The following is a 19,577-nucleotide window of genomic DNA, read 5'->3' as shown; positions in this document are numbered from 1 at the left end:
CCACTGATTTTTAGCACTTAAAAATTTATAGGATCATATGGATAATTCAAGTAGTATAGGTTTATCAAGACTTAAATATAGATTTTCAAAATTTTTATTTATTTATTTATTTTTTATTTATTATTATTTTTTTTTTGAGACAGAGTCTCACGCTGTTGCCCAGGCTGGAGTGCAGTGGCGCGATCTCGGCTCACTGCAAGCTCCGCCTCCTGGGTTCACGCCATTCTCCTGCCTCAGCCTCCTGAGTAGCTAGGACTACAGGCGCCCGCCACAGCGCCCGGCTAATTTTTTGTATTTTTAGTAGAGACAGGGTTTCACTGTGGTCTCGATCTCCTGACCTTGTGATCCGCCCGCCTCGGCCTCCCAAAGTGCTGGGATTACAGGCTTGAGCCACCGCGCCCGGCCCAAAATTTTTATAATTGAAAAGTAGGCATATTTATGGAAACAATGGTAGAATTAAATACATTTGGTCTTGTGTTAATGATTGGAAATAATAAGTAAGTTAGGGTAGAATACTAAGAAAGAAAAGTTAACTGCTATGAAATTTGTGTTTCACCGGAATTATTGTGTACTCTCATAGTAAATGCTGATATGGTCACATACACATTTGCATTTTTAATAGAAAGCCTGCATTTGCATTTTGTGATTTTTACAGGTACACAGATATGCTAAATGTATATATATACATAAAGTGAAAGTGACTTTTAAATATATCCCTCTTCTCCCCCCACGCTTTTTGTGGCAAACTGCAGTTTAGGCGTAACTTACCCAGTTCACAGGCTCTTGGCTCTTACCCAGTTCATTGGCCCTTGCCTTTGAGTACTAACTTCCTAGTTTCCTTTATACTACCTCTTTCTTTCAAAAAGCGTTTCATTTTTAAATGATTATAGATTCATAGAATCTGTCTTCAAACATATATTTAAATTCTTTCAATATTCAAATGTAATATCATGATTAAGAAAATCTTGGCCACAGCGTGTGTGCATGTGTGTGTCTCAATCATCAGGGTTGAGCTTAACCTGAACTAAAGAAAATTAATTGGTCCAATTCATTTTATTATAAGAAAAGCAATAGGTTTCTTCTTTATGAATCCCCACTTGGCTAGTTTCCCAACTGAGGTTCACTAAAGCAATTGAATGCTTTTTGTCTTGTTTGATTTAAACACACTCCAAAGTACCTTTTCAGATCTTTGTTGCATTGTGAAAGCACAGTACCCAAGGTGAAAGTGGCCTGTTTTTGCATCACCAATTTTGCTCTAAAATTGAGACCAAGCACATTTTAGTTGTGACCTCTTGAACTTCAGTTTTGACATCTCTAAGGTAGGGAACTGCATACCAGCTTTCCAGGATTCTGTGAGAAAGAAACGAGAAGGTGCATATTATGTGCAAATTACACCTAGCAGTAAAACTCAAAAGTCTTGGTTGGAGGAAAAAATCTCTGAACATGCAGAAAATGACCAGCCTACAAACTAGCAGATGGGCTCTGCCCAAGGGCAGATAAAACCTAATTCAGGGCTTAGAAACAACAATGAAGACCAAACACACACACACACACCCACACACACACACACACACACACAGACACCCACCCACACCACTAAATCCGCTTTCGCCAAGTCAAAAAATTGAGTTTATGAGCAACTATTTAATGTAAATAACTTCAATTTAATGGGTATAAAAAATAAAATTCTAAAACCATTAGCTGAGATGTCAAAACATGCTTCTTAATTACTTTTCCTCCCAGTTTAAAAGGTTACTTTGCTCTTTTAGATTAGCTTGGCTTTTTTTGAAACTACAACTCAAACTTTTTTTGTGTGTTTGGCACAAGTTTTTTCAGCGGAGCAGGAATTGACAAATAGGTTGCTTTTTGAAAATGAGTCTCATATATCCATTCCTATTCCTAAAATGCTATTACAGTGTTTCATTTTGTGGAATTGTTTTTGCACAGTTTCTCATTATATCCCCTCTTCAGCCTGCGTCATTGTTCTTAAAGGTCTTTATGGCTCTGCACGTGAGGTTGTGTGCATTCTTTTTTCTTTGTGCGTGATTCTTCTTAATTCCCTCTCCTTTAAAACTGGAGTTCAGAAGTTTTAAGGATACCTTCCAAAGTAGCACTCTTCAAGCTGAAGGATACATTTTAATGACCTTTCTGTTTCATTTTCCTCCATTTAGTTCCAAAATGTTGGAGGCTTCTGTGTTATTGGGGTGCAGTGTGAGAGTGAAAAAGAAAGTAACCTGGCTAGTAAGGCTCCTAGGAGCTGGAGAGCTCCTGCCCCCATGTTTCTCCTTCTGGCGCAGCTTGGCAGTGCAGCCAGTGGCTCCAAGGAAGGTTGTTTTCTTATCCCCGCATGCACTGGTCTGACCTGTCTCCAAAATAGGTCAGGCTGGGGCACAGCCAGTTTATGCAGCTGTTGCGGCTTAGGCTTCGCAGCAGGCAGCCGAGCTCCTTGGCCAGCCGGGCCCCCAGTGAACTGATAAAAATTCGCTGGCGAGCCATGGGGCCTTCCTTCTGGACGGTCCCGGCCCCCTGAAGGCTTTTAGATGCAAGGAGACTCCTGGATTATGGGGGCCAACTCTCAGCCTCCAAAGGGAAATGTTCTTTTATTCTGAGGATTGCACTCTTGTTGACCCAAACACTCAAGTGAAACATATACTTTGTCAGATTAAAAAAAAATTATCGTATTTATTTTTGACTGGGTAAAACGTTCACTTTGCACAAAATTCAAAAGATATAAATGGATGTCCGGTGACTAGTTTTCCTCCCCCCTCTGTCTGCTAGTGACCAGTATCTTGTCTATTTTTCCAGACACTCTATGCCAACCAAACAATTACATTTCTCTCTTTTTAAAAAAATATTATCTTACCCCTTTGGCAGAAATGGTAGTCTACCTGCAGTATAAACTTTTCTGCACCTTGATTTTTTTTTCTACTTTAGAATATATCTCAGGAATTATTCTGCATAATGTCTTGTTTGTATAGCTGCATAGTACTCCATCATATTGGCAAAGGATGACTTATTTAACAACATGTAGATTGTTTTCAATCTGACAGCACCATTTGGCACCTGTGTGAGTTTATTTGTAAAATCATTCCTCCCTGGTAAGGACAAAAGGAAAGACATTTGTAATTCTGGTAGCTTTGGTGGAATTTGGGTTCTGCATTGAGAACAAATGGTGGGGGAAGTTCTTAGAAAGCATGGTGCAGGAGTGTGTTTGCTTTTGGGCACTTGCACAAGCAAAATGATATGTTTTCTCCTATCACTATATGTGAGTAGGAACATAGGTTTCAAAATTACTGCTTAGAGTTGTTCTGCTATCAGTGACTACCCTCTGGACATTCCTCCAATATTCTATTGCTTCTTCAAATGGAACATTCTCTAAATACAAGGAAAACTTTTTTCTTTGACTTATTGGTTCTTTTTAAAAAATTCTTTTCCCCTATTTGCTGTTCATTTAAGTTTGACAACATCAAAAGTAGTCTCTTTATGTTAAGTATTCTTATTTTTCTTTGTAAGCCAGAAAAATTGTGGGTAGTTTTATAATGACTTAGAGGCAACTTATTATAATTGTTTACTTACAAAAGAAAAGTTGTCTCCAAGGTCACCAAATTAGGTTTGAACTAGTAAGAGAGGGGTTTATGAATAAGAAAATATGGTCTTGTATTTATTTTTCAGAAGTGCTGCCGGATGCTCTAGGGGTTTCTTGAGTTTGGGAATGGCTGACTTTTAATTTGTGAATTTTTAGAGAGTATGTATCCATGCCCATCTCTGCACAAAAGACTTTTTATGTTTTTTCTGAAAGCCTTGCTTCCCCCAAATCATTTCAATCTATTTTCCCTTAAATCTGATGCTACAGAATTCCGTTGTTGCCCTGCTGAATACCTGGTCTACCTAAGCTAGACGTTTCAGTCCGTGAAATGAGCCAGAAAGGACTCTGCTCCAAGTACATGAGAAAAACAACTCCCTCAAAATCCTCCTGAGAAAACTGGAGCTGTGAATGCCAATGAATATTATAGAGCAAATGTTTCCAGTCATTTCTTCTTAGGAATGGGCCTTTCAGAAATAGGAGAACAAGTTAGGGGTGAAGGATATTTCTGGAAATCAAAATCTTGATTTTGTTTTTAAAAAAATTACAGAAAAACAAAAACACGTCTTCTTTCTTGACTGTTCTTGTGGCCAGGCTCAGAATGTGCAGGACATAGTCTGCCGGTAAGGCAGGAGAATGCGTTTTCTTAATTCTAGAACTTTTGTTTGCGCTTAGATGGAAGACGGCTAGCAAGGTACCCTCAATTTCCTTCTTGCTTTCTCTCTGACTTGCCTATGGAAATCTAAAGGAGTCAGTTAGGGGATGGAAACAGGCCTGCATTAAGAGTGTCTACGAAGAGCTAAGAAAAATCAAAAGCAGCTTTTTAAAAACTCCCTGCTCTGCATAATTTAGGTTGAATCAGGCTCATAGTTTGTGGCATCTGATTACTACCTGTAAAAGTATGCAGCTCTCCACACAGGAAGGAAAGTCTACGGAGGATTAATATCAACATGGAAAATTTTCATTTGTTCATGAAGTTGCTGTGATGTTCCCAACAAACATTTAGATCATGTAAAATAATTTGCTTCTAGGCCCATAGTGATCAAGCTTTAGGTAACTGACAGATCATCACACTGCTTTTATCCATACAGGTGAAGGGAAGTGGCAGGCAGAGCCATCCTCCAGGGAACTTAAACCTCCAGGCTTAATGTCAGAGAGCAGGTGTTTTGTGGGGAGAGCAGCCCTTTGCTTCTGATTTATAAACTTGCAAGTTTTTAAAAAATAGGAAGTAGATCACTAATTCATTTGAGGAAAGTGTTTCCATTTCCCATTTCATGATTCCCAAGTAGATGGGAACGGTTGGTTACATTTTGGGAAGTTCTGGGTCGTCTAAAACACCCTCTCAGACCATTTCTAAAGAAGGCTGAAAGTCCATTTCAAGTTGAGCAAATAAATGGTCTCCTCGCGGTGCCCCCGGTGGACTAGCAGTATGCCAGAGCAGAATATAATTTGGGAATTGATCCAGTGTGGAAACTTTCCAGGTGGTAGATATGCTTGGCTTTTGTGCAGACAGGGCACATCTGGGGCACGTGTGTACACGACACACATTTATCAGAGGGCAACAGAAAGGCAACTTTTACAGTTTCTCACTAGAAGCCAGTGTCCGTTTGTGGTCACTGGCCCTGCCAAGCTCCAAATACTTGCTGAATTTTTGTCTGAGAGCAGAAGTCGAATGGAAGACTGGGGATTTAGCATCATATCAGAAACTACAAAGAGCCAGGCTTAAGAGTGCAGGGGTTAGAGGAATGCCTGGGTACTGGGCAAGTCCCCATTATACAGGGAATTGGCTCCAAGTAGGCGGCCAGGATGGAAACTCAAGGCCTGTTCTACTTTGGATTCAGTTGCTGGGCTTCTCAGTAAACTTTTTGGGCCTTGGCTCCTCTGGGTCTTCTCCTTGTCTATGGAAAGTATCAGCTGGTCTTTCTTGGGGCATTCCTGAAAATAAAACCAATGGATAAGTGGGATGACTGTCTCATCTTGCTTTTGTAAGAGGCTCAATGTGTTGTCAGTAAAAAGTAGGGAAATACAACTCTTGTGGAGGTCAAAGCAAGTACTCACTCATTTCCTGGCATACCTCTGTCTTATATTATTTGTCCTTTTTAGAAAAATTGAAGCTAAGCCATTGCACAAGACTCTTTCTTTCTCTTTCTTCCTCTCCTTTCCTCTCCTCTCTCCCTCCCCCTCCCCTCCCCTTCCCCTCTCCCTTCCCCTCCCCTCCCCTTCCTCTCTCCCCTCCCCTCCCTCTTCCTCCCTTCCTCCTTCCCTCCCTCTCTCTCTCCCTCTCTTTCTCTTTTTCTCTTTCTCTCTCTTTTTCCTTCCTTCCTTCCTTCCTTCCTTCCTTCCTTCCTTCCTTCCTTCCTTCCTTCCTTCTTTCTTTCTTTCTTTCTTTCTTTCTTTCTTTCTTTCTTTCTTTCTTTCTTTCTTTCTTTCTTTCTTTCCTCCCTTCCCTTCCCTTTCCTTCCTTCCTTTCTTCCCTCCCTCCCTCCCCCTTCTCCTCCCCCTCCCTCCCCTCCACCTCCCCCTCCCTGTCTCTCCCTTGCTCCTTACCTCCCTCTCTCCCTCTCTCTCCCTCCCTCTCTCTCTCTTTCTCTCTTTCTCTTTCTTTTCCTTCCTTCCTTCTTTCCTTCCTTCCTTCCTTCCTTCCTTCCTTCCTTCCTTCCTTCCTTCCTTCCTTCCTTCCTTCCTCCCTTCCTTCCTCTCTCTCTTTCTCTCTTTCTCTTTCTCTCTTTCTCTCTTTCTTTCCTTCCTGACAGAGTTTTGCTCTTTTTACCCTGGCTGCAGTGCAACAGCATAATCTCAGCTCATTGCAACCTCCACCTCCCACGTTCAAGCAATTCTCCTGTCTCAGCCTCCCGAATAGCTGGGATTACAGGCACGCACCACCACGTCTGGCTAATTTTTGTATTTTTAGTGGAGACAGGGTTTCACCATGTTGGCCAGGCTGGTCTCGAACTCCTGACCTCAGGTGATCCGCCCACCTCAGCCTCCCAAAGTGCTGGGATTACAGGTGTGAGCCACCATGCCCGACCTTGGACTCTATTCCTAATGGGGTGCTAGTATATACCTTGGTCAGATAAGGAGACCAACCATTTCTTTATTAAAAAATACAAATGACACAGAGAGCCAAATTTTTTCTGAATCTTTGTTGGCTAACTTTCATCATTTTATTGAATTACTATAATTTAATGTTACTGGTTTAAACTAACAATTTTTCCCCTGAAATGAATCCTTTCTATTTTTTTGTAACATGAAAACCCAAATTAAATTCATTAGGTAAGACAATAACTGTCTTTCACATGGAAATTTCTGGTACTTGGAAAATTCTTATGGAAAAACTTCAGGAACAATAAAAGGAACTGTCACTCAAACTACAATTTACAGGAAATGATGTTACCAGAACAAGTGTAGGCTTTTCGCAGGCATACTTGAAAATTCCCCTACCTCCTAACCCTCCTCTCCCAAAGCCTTTGAAAATGTTTTCCCCCACTTTCCTTCCATAAAGGGCCCTGTGGGCTGACCTTAGGTGAAAAGAATGAAGTCAGTCTTGGGTGCTCTTCCCTCTCCTTTCCTGAATCCCTGTCCCTGCCTTTTGTCTTGTACGTTCCTGCTACTACTACTACCACTACTACTACAACACACACACACACACACACACAGGCTTGCACCCAGCTATACCTCATTCGTATAGAAACTCAACTGGTTGGCTGGGTGCGGTGGCTCACGCCTGTAATCCTAGCACTTCGGGAGGCTGAGGAGGTCGGATCACTTGAGATCAGGAGGTTGAGACCAGCCTGGTCAATACGGTGAAATCCCATTTCTACTAAAAATACAAAAATTATCCAGGCGTGGTGGCAGGTGCCTGTAGTCCCAGCTACTTGGGAGGCTGAGGCAGGAGAATTGTTTGAACCTGGGAGGCAGAGGTTGCAGTAAGCCAAGATCACACCACTGCACTCCAGCCTGGGCAACAGAGTGAGACTCCATCTCAAAAACAAACAAACAAAAACAAACAAACAAACAAATAAACAAAAGAAACTCAACTGGGTAAGCCTTTAACTGGTTAAATGGAAAGTATTTGCTCTTTTCTAAAGGATGCCGAGAGCTGACAACTTAGCATGAAGGAATTAATCCCTAAAGGTAGAATCTCAGGTGTCCATGTTTGGTGGGGGCAGGAGATAGGTTCCTGATGCCCCTGAAATCACACTTCAGCAGATCCTGTCTTCACCGAGAAAGGACAGGATTAGCTCTGCTATGAGGGAGTTCTGTGCTGGTGGGCAGGACCTGCTAGGGCACAATTCCCCATTGAGCTGTCCAGGAGGAGACAGAGCCAGGTTGGACCAAGAACGCCCCTCCACCACAGGTGGATTTCCCTCACTTCCTCAGTGCCAGGGAAGGGCCTTGGCTTGTGTCCTTTGGGCTCCCTGGCAAAAAGCAGAAGGACAGAAAGGGTCTCTTTGGCCCAGAGCTATAGACTGGGAAGGAACTGTGGAGCTCATCTCACCTTAAAACTCACAGCCCTCCCCAAGGAGCAGAGGTCTGGGCTGAGCTCTCACATCCCTAGTGGCTCCTGGACACTTGTCAGAGGTCTGAAGAAATGAGATTCCCCTCCTCTAGAGGAGTGGGGTACAAGGGATGTCTGTCATGGATCCGCTAGCTGTGGCTGGGGGTGGGGGAGGCTTCTGGTCAGCGGGGGGCCAGAGACTTAAATCTCTAGACACTCCTAGACTCTCAGTTTTGGGACTCTTGAGATCCTCAGAAACAAATCACTTTGGAGCATATAAACCAAAAGGGTCTCAGTGGAAGAACTGGGATTGAGTTCACCAACGATATCTGGGATTCAGAAACTGCCAGTGTATTCATGGACCATTTTCATCAGGGTGTCCAATCTTTTGGGTTCCCTGGGCCACACTGGAACAAGAAGAATTGTCTTGGGTCACACATAAAATACACTAACACTAACAAGATAGCTGATGAGCTAAAAAAATAAACCACAAAAAATCTCAATTTTTTTTTTTTTTTTTTGAGATGGCGTCTCACTCTGATGCCAGGCTGGAGTGCAGTGGCACGATCTCAGCTCACTGCAACCTCTGCCTCCCACGTTCAAGTGATTCTCCTGCCTCAGCCTCCCGAGTAGCTGGGACTACAGGCACATGCCACCATACCCGGCTAATTGTTGTATTTTTGGTAGAGACAGGGTTTCACCACGTTGGCCAGGCTGGTCTCGATCTCTTGACCTCGTGATCCGCCTGCCTCGGCCTCCCAAAGTGCTGGGGTTACAGGTGTGAGCTACCACACGGGGCCAAAACTCATGTTTTAACGAAGTTTATGAATTTGTTTTGAGCTATATTCAAAAGCCTCCAGGGCTGCATGTGGTCCACGAGCCACAGATGGAACAAACTTGATTTAAATGATCTTGGGTTCCTATTGGATGGCCAAAGCCGGCACTCAGGCTTGATTTGTGTTTTATAAATATTAGGTAGTGAAAGGGAGTATGAGCATCTAGAAAAACAGTCCACGTCTCCCCAGGAGGGGTTCCTGTAAGAGGCGGGTTCAGCACAGAGCTAACGAACCTTTGTAGGTCCCTTCCAGGCACTGGGAGGAGCCCTAACGATATCTTTATGTCATTAGATTTTTGTAAATATTGTAAAATTAAGATATATTGTATTTATTTCTCAAGAGGAGTCCCCTAAATTGTGAAAGCTTCAGGTCCCACAAAACCATCTACCTTGTCCTTGTTCAGCGGAGGTGGGGAGAGATGGTACGCTTCTGTGTGTAAACTGTGAGTCAGCACACCATGTAAGAGCCAAATACTAACAGTGCCAACTTGCGTCTTGCACTTTAGAATATGCAGGGTGCTTCTTCATTTCCTGTGCCTTATCTTGCTTGCTTCAAGAAGTCAAAGTCTGGGTTTGACTAACAATTTACTCATATGGTTCTTACTCCACACAGCATCCTCTGTCTCTGTAGGAAGACTCTTTGGGGGGATCTTAGACCGACTCCTCACGAGAAGATGAGAAACATCCACTCACTGCATAGGGGCAGGTGGGAAAAACCCTTCATTGGAGGATGCAGGGAGGCTTAGTTCCCTTAGCTGTAAAGGTTGTGTTAGGCAGTTTCTAGATGTTTCTTGGAGGTCTCCGAAACTATTACTGCAACCAGGTTGCTTTCCCTTTCTGGACCTCATTCTCCCCTCCTCTGACAAATGGAAGCTGTGGGCGAGGTGAAGGCCACGGTCTCTCCCAGCTCTAGCAGGCTGTGGCAGCTGTGGCAGCTGTGGCCCTGTCCACCTCTCAGCCGACTTGTAGAAGGTACAGGCAGCCACTCGAAGAAACCGTGGGGCCCGCAGGCAACCGGGGAATCAGGGCAAGGATGGAGAGGACCAGGACCCTTGATATCTTAGAAGGTGAGCAACTCCTACCTTGCCTTGAGTTTGGGGGGAAAGATGCCTTTAGGTGCTGGAAGGAGGTGGGAAACGAAGCCTACTGGGAAGAAGCACTTCTGTGCAGTATCACAGGTGAACGCACCGGCTCTTCTCCATCCACGCGGGGAGATGCGTGTTTTCTTGCACCTCTTCTCAAAGCTGTGGCTTCCAGAAGAGGCTGGAAAGGCCTCCGGGTATTGTTTCGAGAGCTTCCCTTTCAATGGGTTGCTCATGATTCTGCCGGGAAGTTAGAATTGCTTACACAGGAGGGTGAGACTCTCTCTTTCGTCTGTGCCTGGACGATTTTTTTCCTGTGTCCAGAGAGGGACACACAGGATTTCTGGTTACTGACCACAAAGTTAGAAGCTGTCTGGTCTTGAAGAGAAGGAGACTCAGACAATAGTGCATTCATTTCAGATGATTCTAAGTCATATCTTAAATGAACGCCCTAATGGCTCACACTTAGCGATTGTCCCAACTGATTGGGGCAAACAAGATTTTTCTGCTCTTAACTAAAACACACACATATACACTCACGTATTTAAAAATCTTATTTGAATAAATCAAAATTTTCAATGCCAAACAGAGTTTCAGAGAAAACTTGTAAAGATTAAACAGGAGAGCAGTTCAAATCTGAAAACTTTTGTTGTTTTTGTAAGGACATTGAAGCATTTAAAAACTTGGAAAGAATGTAAGAAATATTTTTTTGTTATATTGAAAACAATCCAAAGCAAAATGTCATAGCCTATCAAGGGGAGATTTTACTAAGTTTCATCCTCCCAATTTTTTTACTATTTTACTTTTGTGGAGGAAAATTATTTCAAAAATCATCTACACAACATATTCAGCTATATATTCTGAAGGTAGACAATGATTCATTCAAATATTACACTTTTTAATTGCAAAGACTGAATGGTAAAATTAACAACATAAAATGCACTTTGAAAATTTGGTGATTTTTTTTTTGTTCGAGAAAATTTTAGAGCATATAAAATATCCAAACTAATATTTGCATGCATAATTTTTTGTATGTACCTGATATCTATGGCTCAAACTTTATTGTAGGTTATCTTAAATAGGTTTGTGGAAACATATGTAAGCAAATATTGTCATAAAATATTTACTAATCTTTTAAAATAGAAGCCAAACATTATAAAACGAGAATGTTAGGAAGAGAAACTATACCCCTTTGTACATTCAGAATAATAAGCACTGCTGTTTACCATATGAAAGAGTTTGTCTCTATTTTTCTTAGTCATTATCCTGTACTCAGATCAAATATATTGCAATTTTGAACTTTGAATCAAAATTAAAATTTTTCTTTAATAAGAGAGAAAGTCACTACTTGACCTTTACATTAAAGGAGAAATCTGATCTTAGCCACTTCACTTCTAGCTAACATTAGAATTTTTCTTCAGTAATTCCATACAAATCAAAACAATTCAAATTATTGACTCACTTTTCCGTATCCACAGACAAAACTCTGACAGATTCTGCCACATGAATTGGGTCCTAGCGGGTTTGAAGAAGTTGAATTTGTGAGAGATATGGCATGAATTTGTTTAATATAGTTTGAATAGCAAGATAACTGTATAGCTTTTAAAATGGCAGGCATTCATGATGCTTTGCCAAGCTTGGGGTGGTGAGCAGTACTCCATCTGAGTATTGATTTCCTCTACTTATTTTTTTTTCATGTTTTCTTAGGGAAGTGCTAGTTGAGATTCGAAGAAGAGTTGTTATTCTGTTTAACTATATAAAAACATTAAAACATTTTAGGGAATGCAAAAATACATATGCTTCAAGTTAAAATATTGAGACATCTTGGATATTTTAATAACATTTCCACTCTAAAGTAGCAAAAGCAGAGTTTTTTTCTTTTTTTAAAAAAGCTTCCTTTATAGAGATGATTATGTTTGCTGGTTAAAATAATTTGAACATTTAGAAAGAACGCTAACTCTACAGTGTTGAGACCTTTACTATTTTCCATTCTCTTCAAGAGATTTTAAAAAATTTAAAGTACGAAGAAGATTATTTTTACAGTTGGTCAGAGGGATTGTAATGTTAATATAAATATAAATTTATACTCATTAAGGAAACTGAGATAAAAAATGCTAAAATGAAACTATAGAATGATTTCTATGAAAGAAGATAAATATATAGTTTGTCAAAATTACTTATATTAATCATGTGTAACAGGGCTTAAAGACTGTTGTACAATTCATTTTGGAGGTTTGAGATTAAAAATATCCTTTTAGAATTTGGAGAAAATGAAATTGTTGCATTTGAGAGGAGAGGGAGTGCGGAACAAAGCACAGTGGAGAGAGCACATTAAGGATTCTGTATATTTTATTTCACAAGTCCTTTGTAAAGTGAATTTCTCACATTAGGTTTAAAAAACTAATTTTTCTAGGAACCAAATAAGTACCAAACTCCGAATTTACTTGCAGGACAGTTTACAATTTATTCCTGCTTTTATTCAAATGATGGCCATTTTCTAATGAAGAGAGTGAATTGAGGAGCAAATTTTAAAAATTATAACACCTAATTTGCCATGTTTTAGTTGAAATTTTATTAGATTATAGTTCCAAGAGCTGTCAAATTACCTAAAGGAAACAATGAGTTTCTCAATAGGAAAAAAAAAAAAAAAAGAAAAGAAGAAGAAAGGGAAATTATCCAAAAATGCTGCAACTAAATAACAATCGTTCCTGCTAAGCTTTGTGCAGCTTTAAATACAATTGAATATTAATTCTTTCAGACATAGTTGACTTAAAAGCTAGGAAGGATCAGGAGCTGATTTTTGGCATTCCTTCATTTTTCCACTCTTTTGTTCACTTGACACGCAGCTTTTATACACTGGCTTTGCAGGAACCACTGGCATGATCTCCGAACAATCTGTTTGAGGAGGAAAGGGTCCTTCCAACCAGCAGCCAGAGTTTTAATTAAATACTGCCCATCCTGTCTACCTTAAACAGTAGAAGAAACAGCTGTTGGCATAAAGGTACCGATGAACTTATGTTTCCTGGTGTTAATAGAGTAAAGAACCTTCTTGGTGTTTAAACACACACGGACACACACGAGTGTGCACACACACACACCCCCCCAAAAATCATGTGGTTATATTTTTTAGTTAAGAAGAGTCACAATGAAGCCACAACCCTGTTCCATACTGCTAGATTCAGTATCATGTTGTTAGGAACATGCTGGTTGAAGAAATGATTTTGTTTATTAATTCAGGTTACATGTCCTGCCAGGCTGGCTGGAAGAGAAAGGAAAGAAAGGTGTAACTTTAAGCACACACTGATTTGTTCTTATTACATAACAAAAGTCTATTTCTTTATCATGTTATCATTCAGTTAATAAAAATTAGCTACAATAACAGCATCAACTTAAAAACCCCTCAAAGTCCAGGGGATTTTCTTTCACAATGAACATGAATACTGTTCAGAAATACAAACAGTCAAAGGATAACTTTAGGTCTGAAAGAGAAACCTGGCAAGGGTAATTGAATAAGCCTGGGTCCCCTGACTGTGTCATGGTGAGGGCAGTCAACATGTCATAATTAGGTTTATTGAGGGCCATTCCAACAATCTGCTTCTATTCTTCCTGCCTTATTGTCCACAGCTAGGCAAATAGCCAAGGGACAAAAGGAATCAAGTGCTGACAAAACATGAAAGAGGAAAAAGATTTAGCTGCTTTTATCAAAGAAACTGAGAAGGACTTTGTGTAAATAAAATAAGTGACTGGCCATCCCGCATTTAGGCAATGCCGTTTTCATTAGAATTAATTCTTGACATATTGGAAGAGTTCCAAGGGAAGGATTTCTACTTCTGACAAGTTTAATTTGTAAATTAAAAACAGTTGGTTAAACATGAGCCTCCATCAACAAAACTTAACCAAAGCCATACACGGTAAAGGCCTAAGCAGGTGAAAAAGAGAATTACTTTGAAAACAAAGTCTTCCCCAAAATTATGCAAATTCTTATTACTTCATAACAAATGTTACCCATTGAAGCCTACAGCAGGATGTCTGCTCCTAGAGGTTTGTTTAGATCACATTTTCTTCCCCTTTAAGCCTCTTTAGTTGACATAACACTTACTCCATGCTTGGGAAACATGCTGGTGCTTGGGAGAAGCGGCAGCAAGATTAGAAGAGGTATAATGACATTTTTAAAGAACTAAAGCTAATGCAGCTTTTGTAACTCTACAAATTTCAGAACGGCTTGCTTCACTTTTTTTTCTTTTTTTCCGTTGAAGACGAGAGCTTCTTCTAAGTGTGCCTCTGATTCCTAACTGGGATAAACAGTGGAGGCTACTATGCAGTGTCTCCTGAACTAAACATTCATCAGATCCCAGGTCAATGTTGTCTGGTAGGACAGTTTCATGCAACACGGTCAGCTTTGTGGTCATGACTTGGTGATGCGAAGAAAGTGAAACCTTCAGGAGAGACGTCCAGCAGGCATCTGGACGGACAAGGCTTTCATTTTAAGTCCAGGAAAATTCTTTCATAAAACAGCTCCTTGTGAAGTTGGCATACCTTTCTTGTTGCATTTTTGCAGCTTGCAGGTTAAGTCTTAGAAGGCTTCTTTCATGTGGAACTTAATTTCAGAAGCATCTTTTTGAAATTGCCAATGGGAAGGTAGCTAGGAGGAGGAAGCTGTCACGAATGATTTGTCCCTTGGGAATGTAAATTTCACTTGGGTATCAAATACCCCTCAGCTTTATTGAGAATTACATAGGAAATAAGAAACCCATTACTTAGGTAGCTTCAATGACTAGGTTATTTAGGTTTAAAAACTTCAAAATGCTTTACTTCCCTTGACGTCAAGGCACATTGCCTTATGCCTTGACACTTAAAGTGAAAAAAAGGTTTTTCCTTAACTCAAAGAATTATATAGTTACACCAAATAGTGAGTGTAAAAATACTTTAGGAAGTGCAGAGCCCTAGACAACTGCAAAATATAATCGTTACTGTCACCAGCACCATCATCATCAGCATCACCATTATTGCTATGTTTGGGATGGAACTTGTCACAGTTATATTTACATGACCATAGCATCCTGAGGAAGCGTTGCAATATGTGTTCCAAACATTTTTCTTGTGTCTTGTTAAGCTGGATTTGCAGAGGTCTTGACATTTATTCCACCTAATGGATTTTGGTAAAGAATCCACAGGACATCAGGCTGCCCAGGTCTAGTTCTGCACCAGATATAACCGTGACTTTATGAAAGGCTTTGGGATTAAGAGATTTGGGGTTTTGTCCTGGTTCACCCTCTGAATAGTTGTGATCATGGAAAAGTCACTCTCTGTTCTGAGCTGTCCTCACCTTTTCAATGTAGGTGATAGTATCTGCTCCACTACCTCAAAGGATTGTTGTGTGAGTGACCATGAACACATCAGAAGTCCTCAGCAAATGTAAAGTATTATTTACTTAGAATCTGCTGATCGCTTTTGTACTCAACAACAAGGTTTGGTAGCTGATTGATTTGCCTTCTTGCTGTCTCAGAGTACAGTTTAACGAGGATTAAGTGCATCTTCCTGTGGTCAGTCTAAAATACATAGAACTAATTCTACATCTAGGACATAAGGGACCTAGTTGCTGGGATAACATTGCTTTCTTGCAAAGCAGCACACCGCTGCATATCTAGTGAAAAACTGGTATGGGGGAAACTGCTTTTAAGGGTTTGGATTTGGACAAAATAAGTCTTTTGATTTTCACATTGCTCTGATGCTCATGTTGGCTCATGTCACAAGACTGGAAGGCCCAGCACGCCAGGAAGGAGTTTCTCTGGAAGGAGTTGGAGATTTATGCAGATTGGCTGACTCTCTGACATTTATTTGCTGCCCTTTTTCACTCTATTTTGGCAACTCTGAACCAGATGGATAAGCTCATGGAAAATAAGGCCAGTGAAGAGAAGATGCTTTTGATTTCCCTGAAGATAAGGCAAAGCTCTCTCTTTCTCTCTTTCTTTTAACATAGCAGTGACAATTTTATGTGCACGAATGTAAAATTGGCAACTCACTTTTGGAGACTGATGGAAACATCTGAACAAGGACCTCCCTTGTACGTCATTGAGGGTAACATAAACTCTGTTTACCAAAGCATCCAGTGAGGGGAGAGAAGCCCTGATGATGGTCCGAATGTTATGTCTACCAGGAGGCCAATCGTTCAGTTTGTAGCTGGGCACCAAGGATGCTAGTCGGAGCTTGAGCTAAGATGATAATTCACCAGGACTGAAATCCTTCTTTAATCATCAACCTCTCTACAAGGAGAATGATGAAGAGGGGGAAACAGGGCTTACTATTTCACTCTGTAATCATTTATGATTTGAGCTGTATTTTACCTTATGTTGACCTTTGGTGCTGTTGGTTTGCTCATTCTATAGCCGTGGCTACAGTGTTGCAAGGGGACACTGCAGACAGTGGTCACTGCATGGTGATTTCTCTGTAAGAAATGGAAAAATATTGTCTAAATGTGTAGATAGAGAGATACAATTTTACTATTTTAGGCTCAAACTAAATTCTCTGTACTAAAAGAAGTTAAGTGTTTAAGCACAAATGTTCATATCAAGAGTAATTCTGTCTTGAGCTCACTAGGACATTTTTTGTGAAAGTGGCATTTTTTTCCCTCTATTTTAAAGTCATCACATTTTCCCTCTGTGCTACCCATGGCACACAATTTCAAACTGAAAATACTTTATCTCAGGCATATTGTTGAGCTTTGCCCTTGGAATTTAAATGTTGAAATATGGTATTTAAAAATGGTGAAGGGATTTGCTGATTAAGTATGCCTTTTTTTTTTTTCTTAATGGAAGGGTGGGAGGGAAATGTGCAGCTCGAGAATTTAGCCTTATTATTTATTTTATGTTGTCGTTGTTTGTAGGCTTTTTTTTTTAATTTGTTTACTCTTGTTTGTTTGCACTAATCACTACTTAGGGAGAAGTCCTCACAGGCCAGCCTCCTCTTCATGAAGCCTTTAGCCATGGTGACCGTTCAGGCATAAAAACGTGCTTATCTGCAAATGAATGGCAGCTCTTTGCTTCATTAAAGCCCCTTTCTCTTTTGGCACTCGCATTGTGACCCTTTGATATTAATTCAAAGGGCAATTAAAGAATGCGGGCCATCTTTGAAGTAAGGCATTCGGGGCAAGGGTAGGGACGAACCTGGGCCTCTGATGGACTGTGCGCATTCAACAGGCCTTTTCAAGGCAGTTTGAAGTGAGTCAAAGAAAATGGGCAGGAGAAGGTCAAAGAGAAAAAAGAGGCTAAAGAAACAGTCTGTATTTGTTCGGAGTATTAGCCAAGAAAACTGCAAATAGCAACAAAATGAAACAGTTAATAGAGCAGCCAGACAGAGCCATGTCAATCACTTAACTTGAACAGCGTTAGGCTTACCAAGGCTCCTCCACTGAGTTACCTAATTATCTTGGGAAAAGCAGTAACTGGAAGTAATGGTATTGTATTTCTTTCTGCTTACTGCCCAGAAAAGGTGATAAATACTCACTGCTCCATAATTATGCAACATATATACATAAAGGAGTAGGAGGGGGTGGAAGGGAGCTGGGGGCTCGGAGGCTGCCTTGAAGTCGAGTTCCTAGTAAAATGTCCGAATATGGCACAAATATGGCATTTTCAAACATTAGCATGCTGGAGAATCGCTTAACTCGTTTCATCTGGAGCTGGCTGAAATATGCATGATCTTTCCTGGAACAACTCTTAAAGACAAACACGTTTACTCATCTAGGAAAGTTCTCTTTGAGAAAAAATAAAATAGCCTGCGAGAGCTGTGCTTAAATAATATGAAGGATTTGGCGATCACTCCCCTCTGCCCCCCAGCCCCCCGTGGAAACGAGGAGATTCAGAGTGAGGTAGGAAACTCAGCTCTTAGCTTTCCCCATTGTGCCTGGTTATTGAAACACCCTTGGGGAGAGACAGCCGGAAAGCCCTCCGTGGTAACCGCATAGCCACAGCGAGTTGCATATGTTACCTAGAGAGCGGGCAGATAGTAGGTAGGGCTGGGGGGTTGACTGGATGTTTGATCGCTTTCTATTAGTGTGGTTAGGATGGATATTTTTGGATTCCGCTTTTATTAGTCACGATAAAAAACAAAACAACAGAAGCCAAGCACTTCTTTGAAAGTGTGAGTAAACCGGTTGAAAAAATATTTCCAGATTCCCCCAGGGGTGTATGGGTAAGGGAGGAGGAACCCAGGCACGCACATAAATGTCTGCAGATAGGTCGAATATGTGTCTGTAATTGCAAAACATGACCAGCCTTTAAAGAGGCCCCCAGGACTCTGCTCAGATTATTTGCAACATGGGCTGCTACAGATTGTTGTTTGATGTTGCATTTATGCATAATGGGTTTTGTTTAGAGGGACAGTAATAGATCTGAAGGATCTGTTATGCAGCTTTTGGACATACTGTTCCAGAATGTAGCTATTAATATAAAAGTTATGGCCTTTGTAAAAAGTCCATTATTGAACTAAGTACTCAGTTGCTCTGCATTTTAACAAAACAGTCATATACTGGTGCTCGAAAACTTCTCTTTTCTTAAAAAAATTCCAATTTGGGAGACACCCAGGATAAGTTGTATATAAAACTATGAATCACAAATTATATGATTTAAAAAAAACATATTAGTAACTTCAGCTACTCAGTAGGATCAACCAATAAATTATACCTTCTGTCTCGTTTAATGGTACAACAGAACAATGTTTGAAGGGTTAGGGAGTGTCACTGTCTCAGACAGTCAATAGAGCAGTAGCTGCTTAACTAAACAGGAATCAAGTTGGTGGCATTGCAAATTTCCTTCGGTGTCTTAGGAAAAAAGTACCACAAAATGCCCCAAATAATAATAAAAATGTAATATAAAGTAAATTATAAAATAAGGGGAAACTCAAGTAATGGAATAAGCTAGGATACTTTTCCTAATAGTAAGCAGTAACTCTCTTCCACTTACAGAAAGAATAGATTTCTTTTTTCACAATAATTTTGAAAAAGTGTTTTATTTTAAAAAATACATAGCTTATTTTGGTGTCTTTTGAAAGGGTGACTAAATGTCATATATCTGGAAAGATTGGGAAATGTCTATCGTCTTATAATACTGAAAATATTGATGTACCTTGTAAGCTCACAATCAGTGACGTGCGAAGGGACATATGGAGTACTTTTTAATTGTATTCCCCCTCACACCTCCTAGGTGACTTGCACATTTCCATCAACTTTTGCCCTTCTAGTCTCTTTTTTCTTACTCCTTTTCCATGCAACTCAAAAACGTGTGTTATGAGGAGTGAAGGCTGGGCAGCAGTGGTAAGAGAGAACGCTTGTAGTTACTTTTGGTCTCCCATTTTAACTTCTCCCACCTCCTTGAACTATCAGTTAGAATCATGTGCAATCTCTGGGTAAGAGTGTGGCTGTGAATACATTTATCAAGATAAAATTGATCACTTGTTCTGCCTATGCTTTGGTGAATTTGAATTGAAGTGGCTCTATCTAACTTACAGAGCAGACTTCCAGTTATTGCACTTGTAGTGCCTGCTGTATACAGGTTCAATGCCACGTAATTTCATAGGTTGCAA

The 19,577-nt window shown here is 40.4% G+C and overlaps 1 protein-coding gene across 3 annotated transcripts in view; it reads left to right on the top strand.

The window, feature by feature from the left end:
* Window positions 1-19,577, top strand: part of PAX3 (paired box 3) — a 101,035-nt gene that overhangs the window by 13,115 nt on the left and 68,343 nt on the right. Inside the window, exon 5 of one of the 3 annotated variants that reach the window (XM_065526160.2) lies at window positions 12,867-12,999. The exons of the other annotated variants lie outside the window; for them this stretch is intronic. Within the exon in view, the coding sequence (XP_065382232.1) occupies window positions 12,867-12,901 (35 nt within the window). The 3' untranslated portion in view covers window positions 12,902-12,999. Of the gene's footprint in view, window positions 1-12,866; window positions 13,000-19,577 lie in introns of those variants that run through there. 3 annotated transcript variants of the gene reach the window in all.

This window comes from Macaca fascicularis, chromosome 12 (assembly GCF_037993035.2).
Source record: "Macaca fascicularis isolate 582-1 chromosome 12, T2T-MFA8v1.1".
Lineage (NCBI taxonomy): Eukaryota > Metazoa > Chordata > Mammalia > Primates > Cercopithecidae > Macaca > Macaca fascicularis.
The sequence above is the reverse complement of the archived record's forward strand: the minus strand, read 5'-3'. Positions and strand labels throughout refer to the sequence as shown.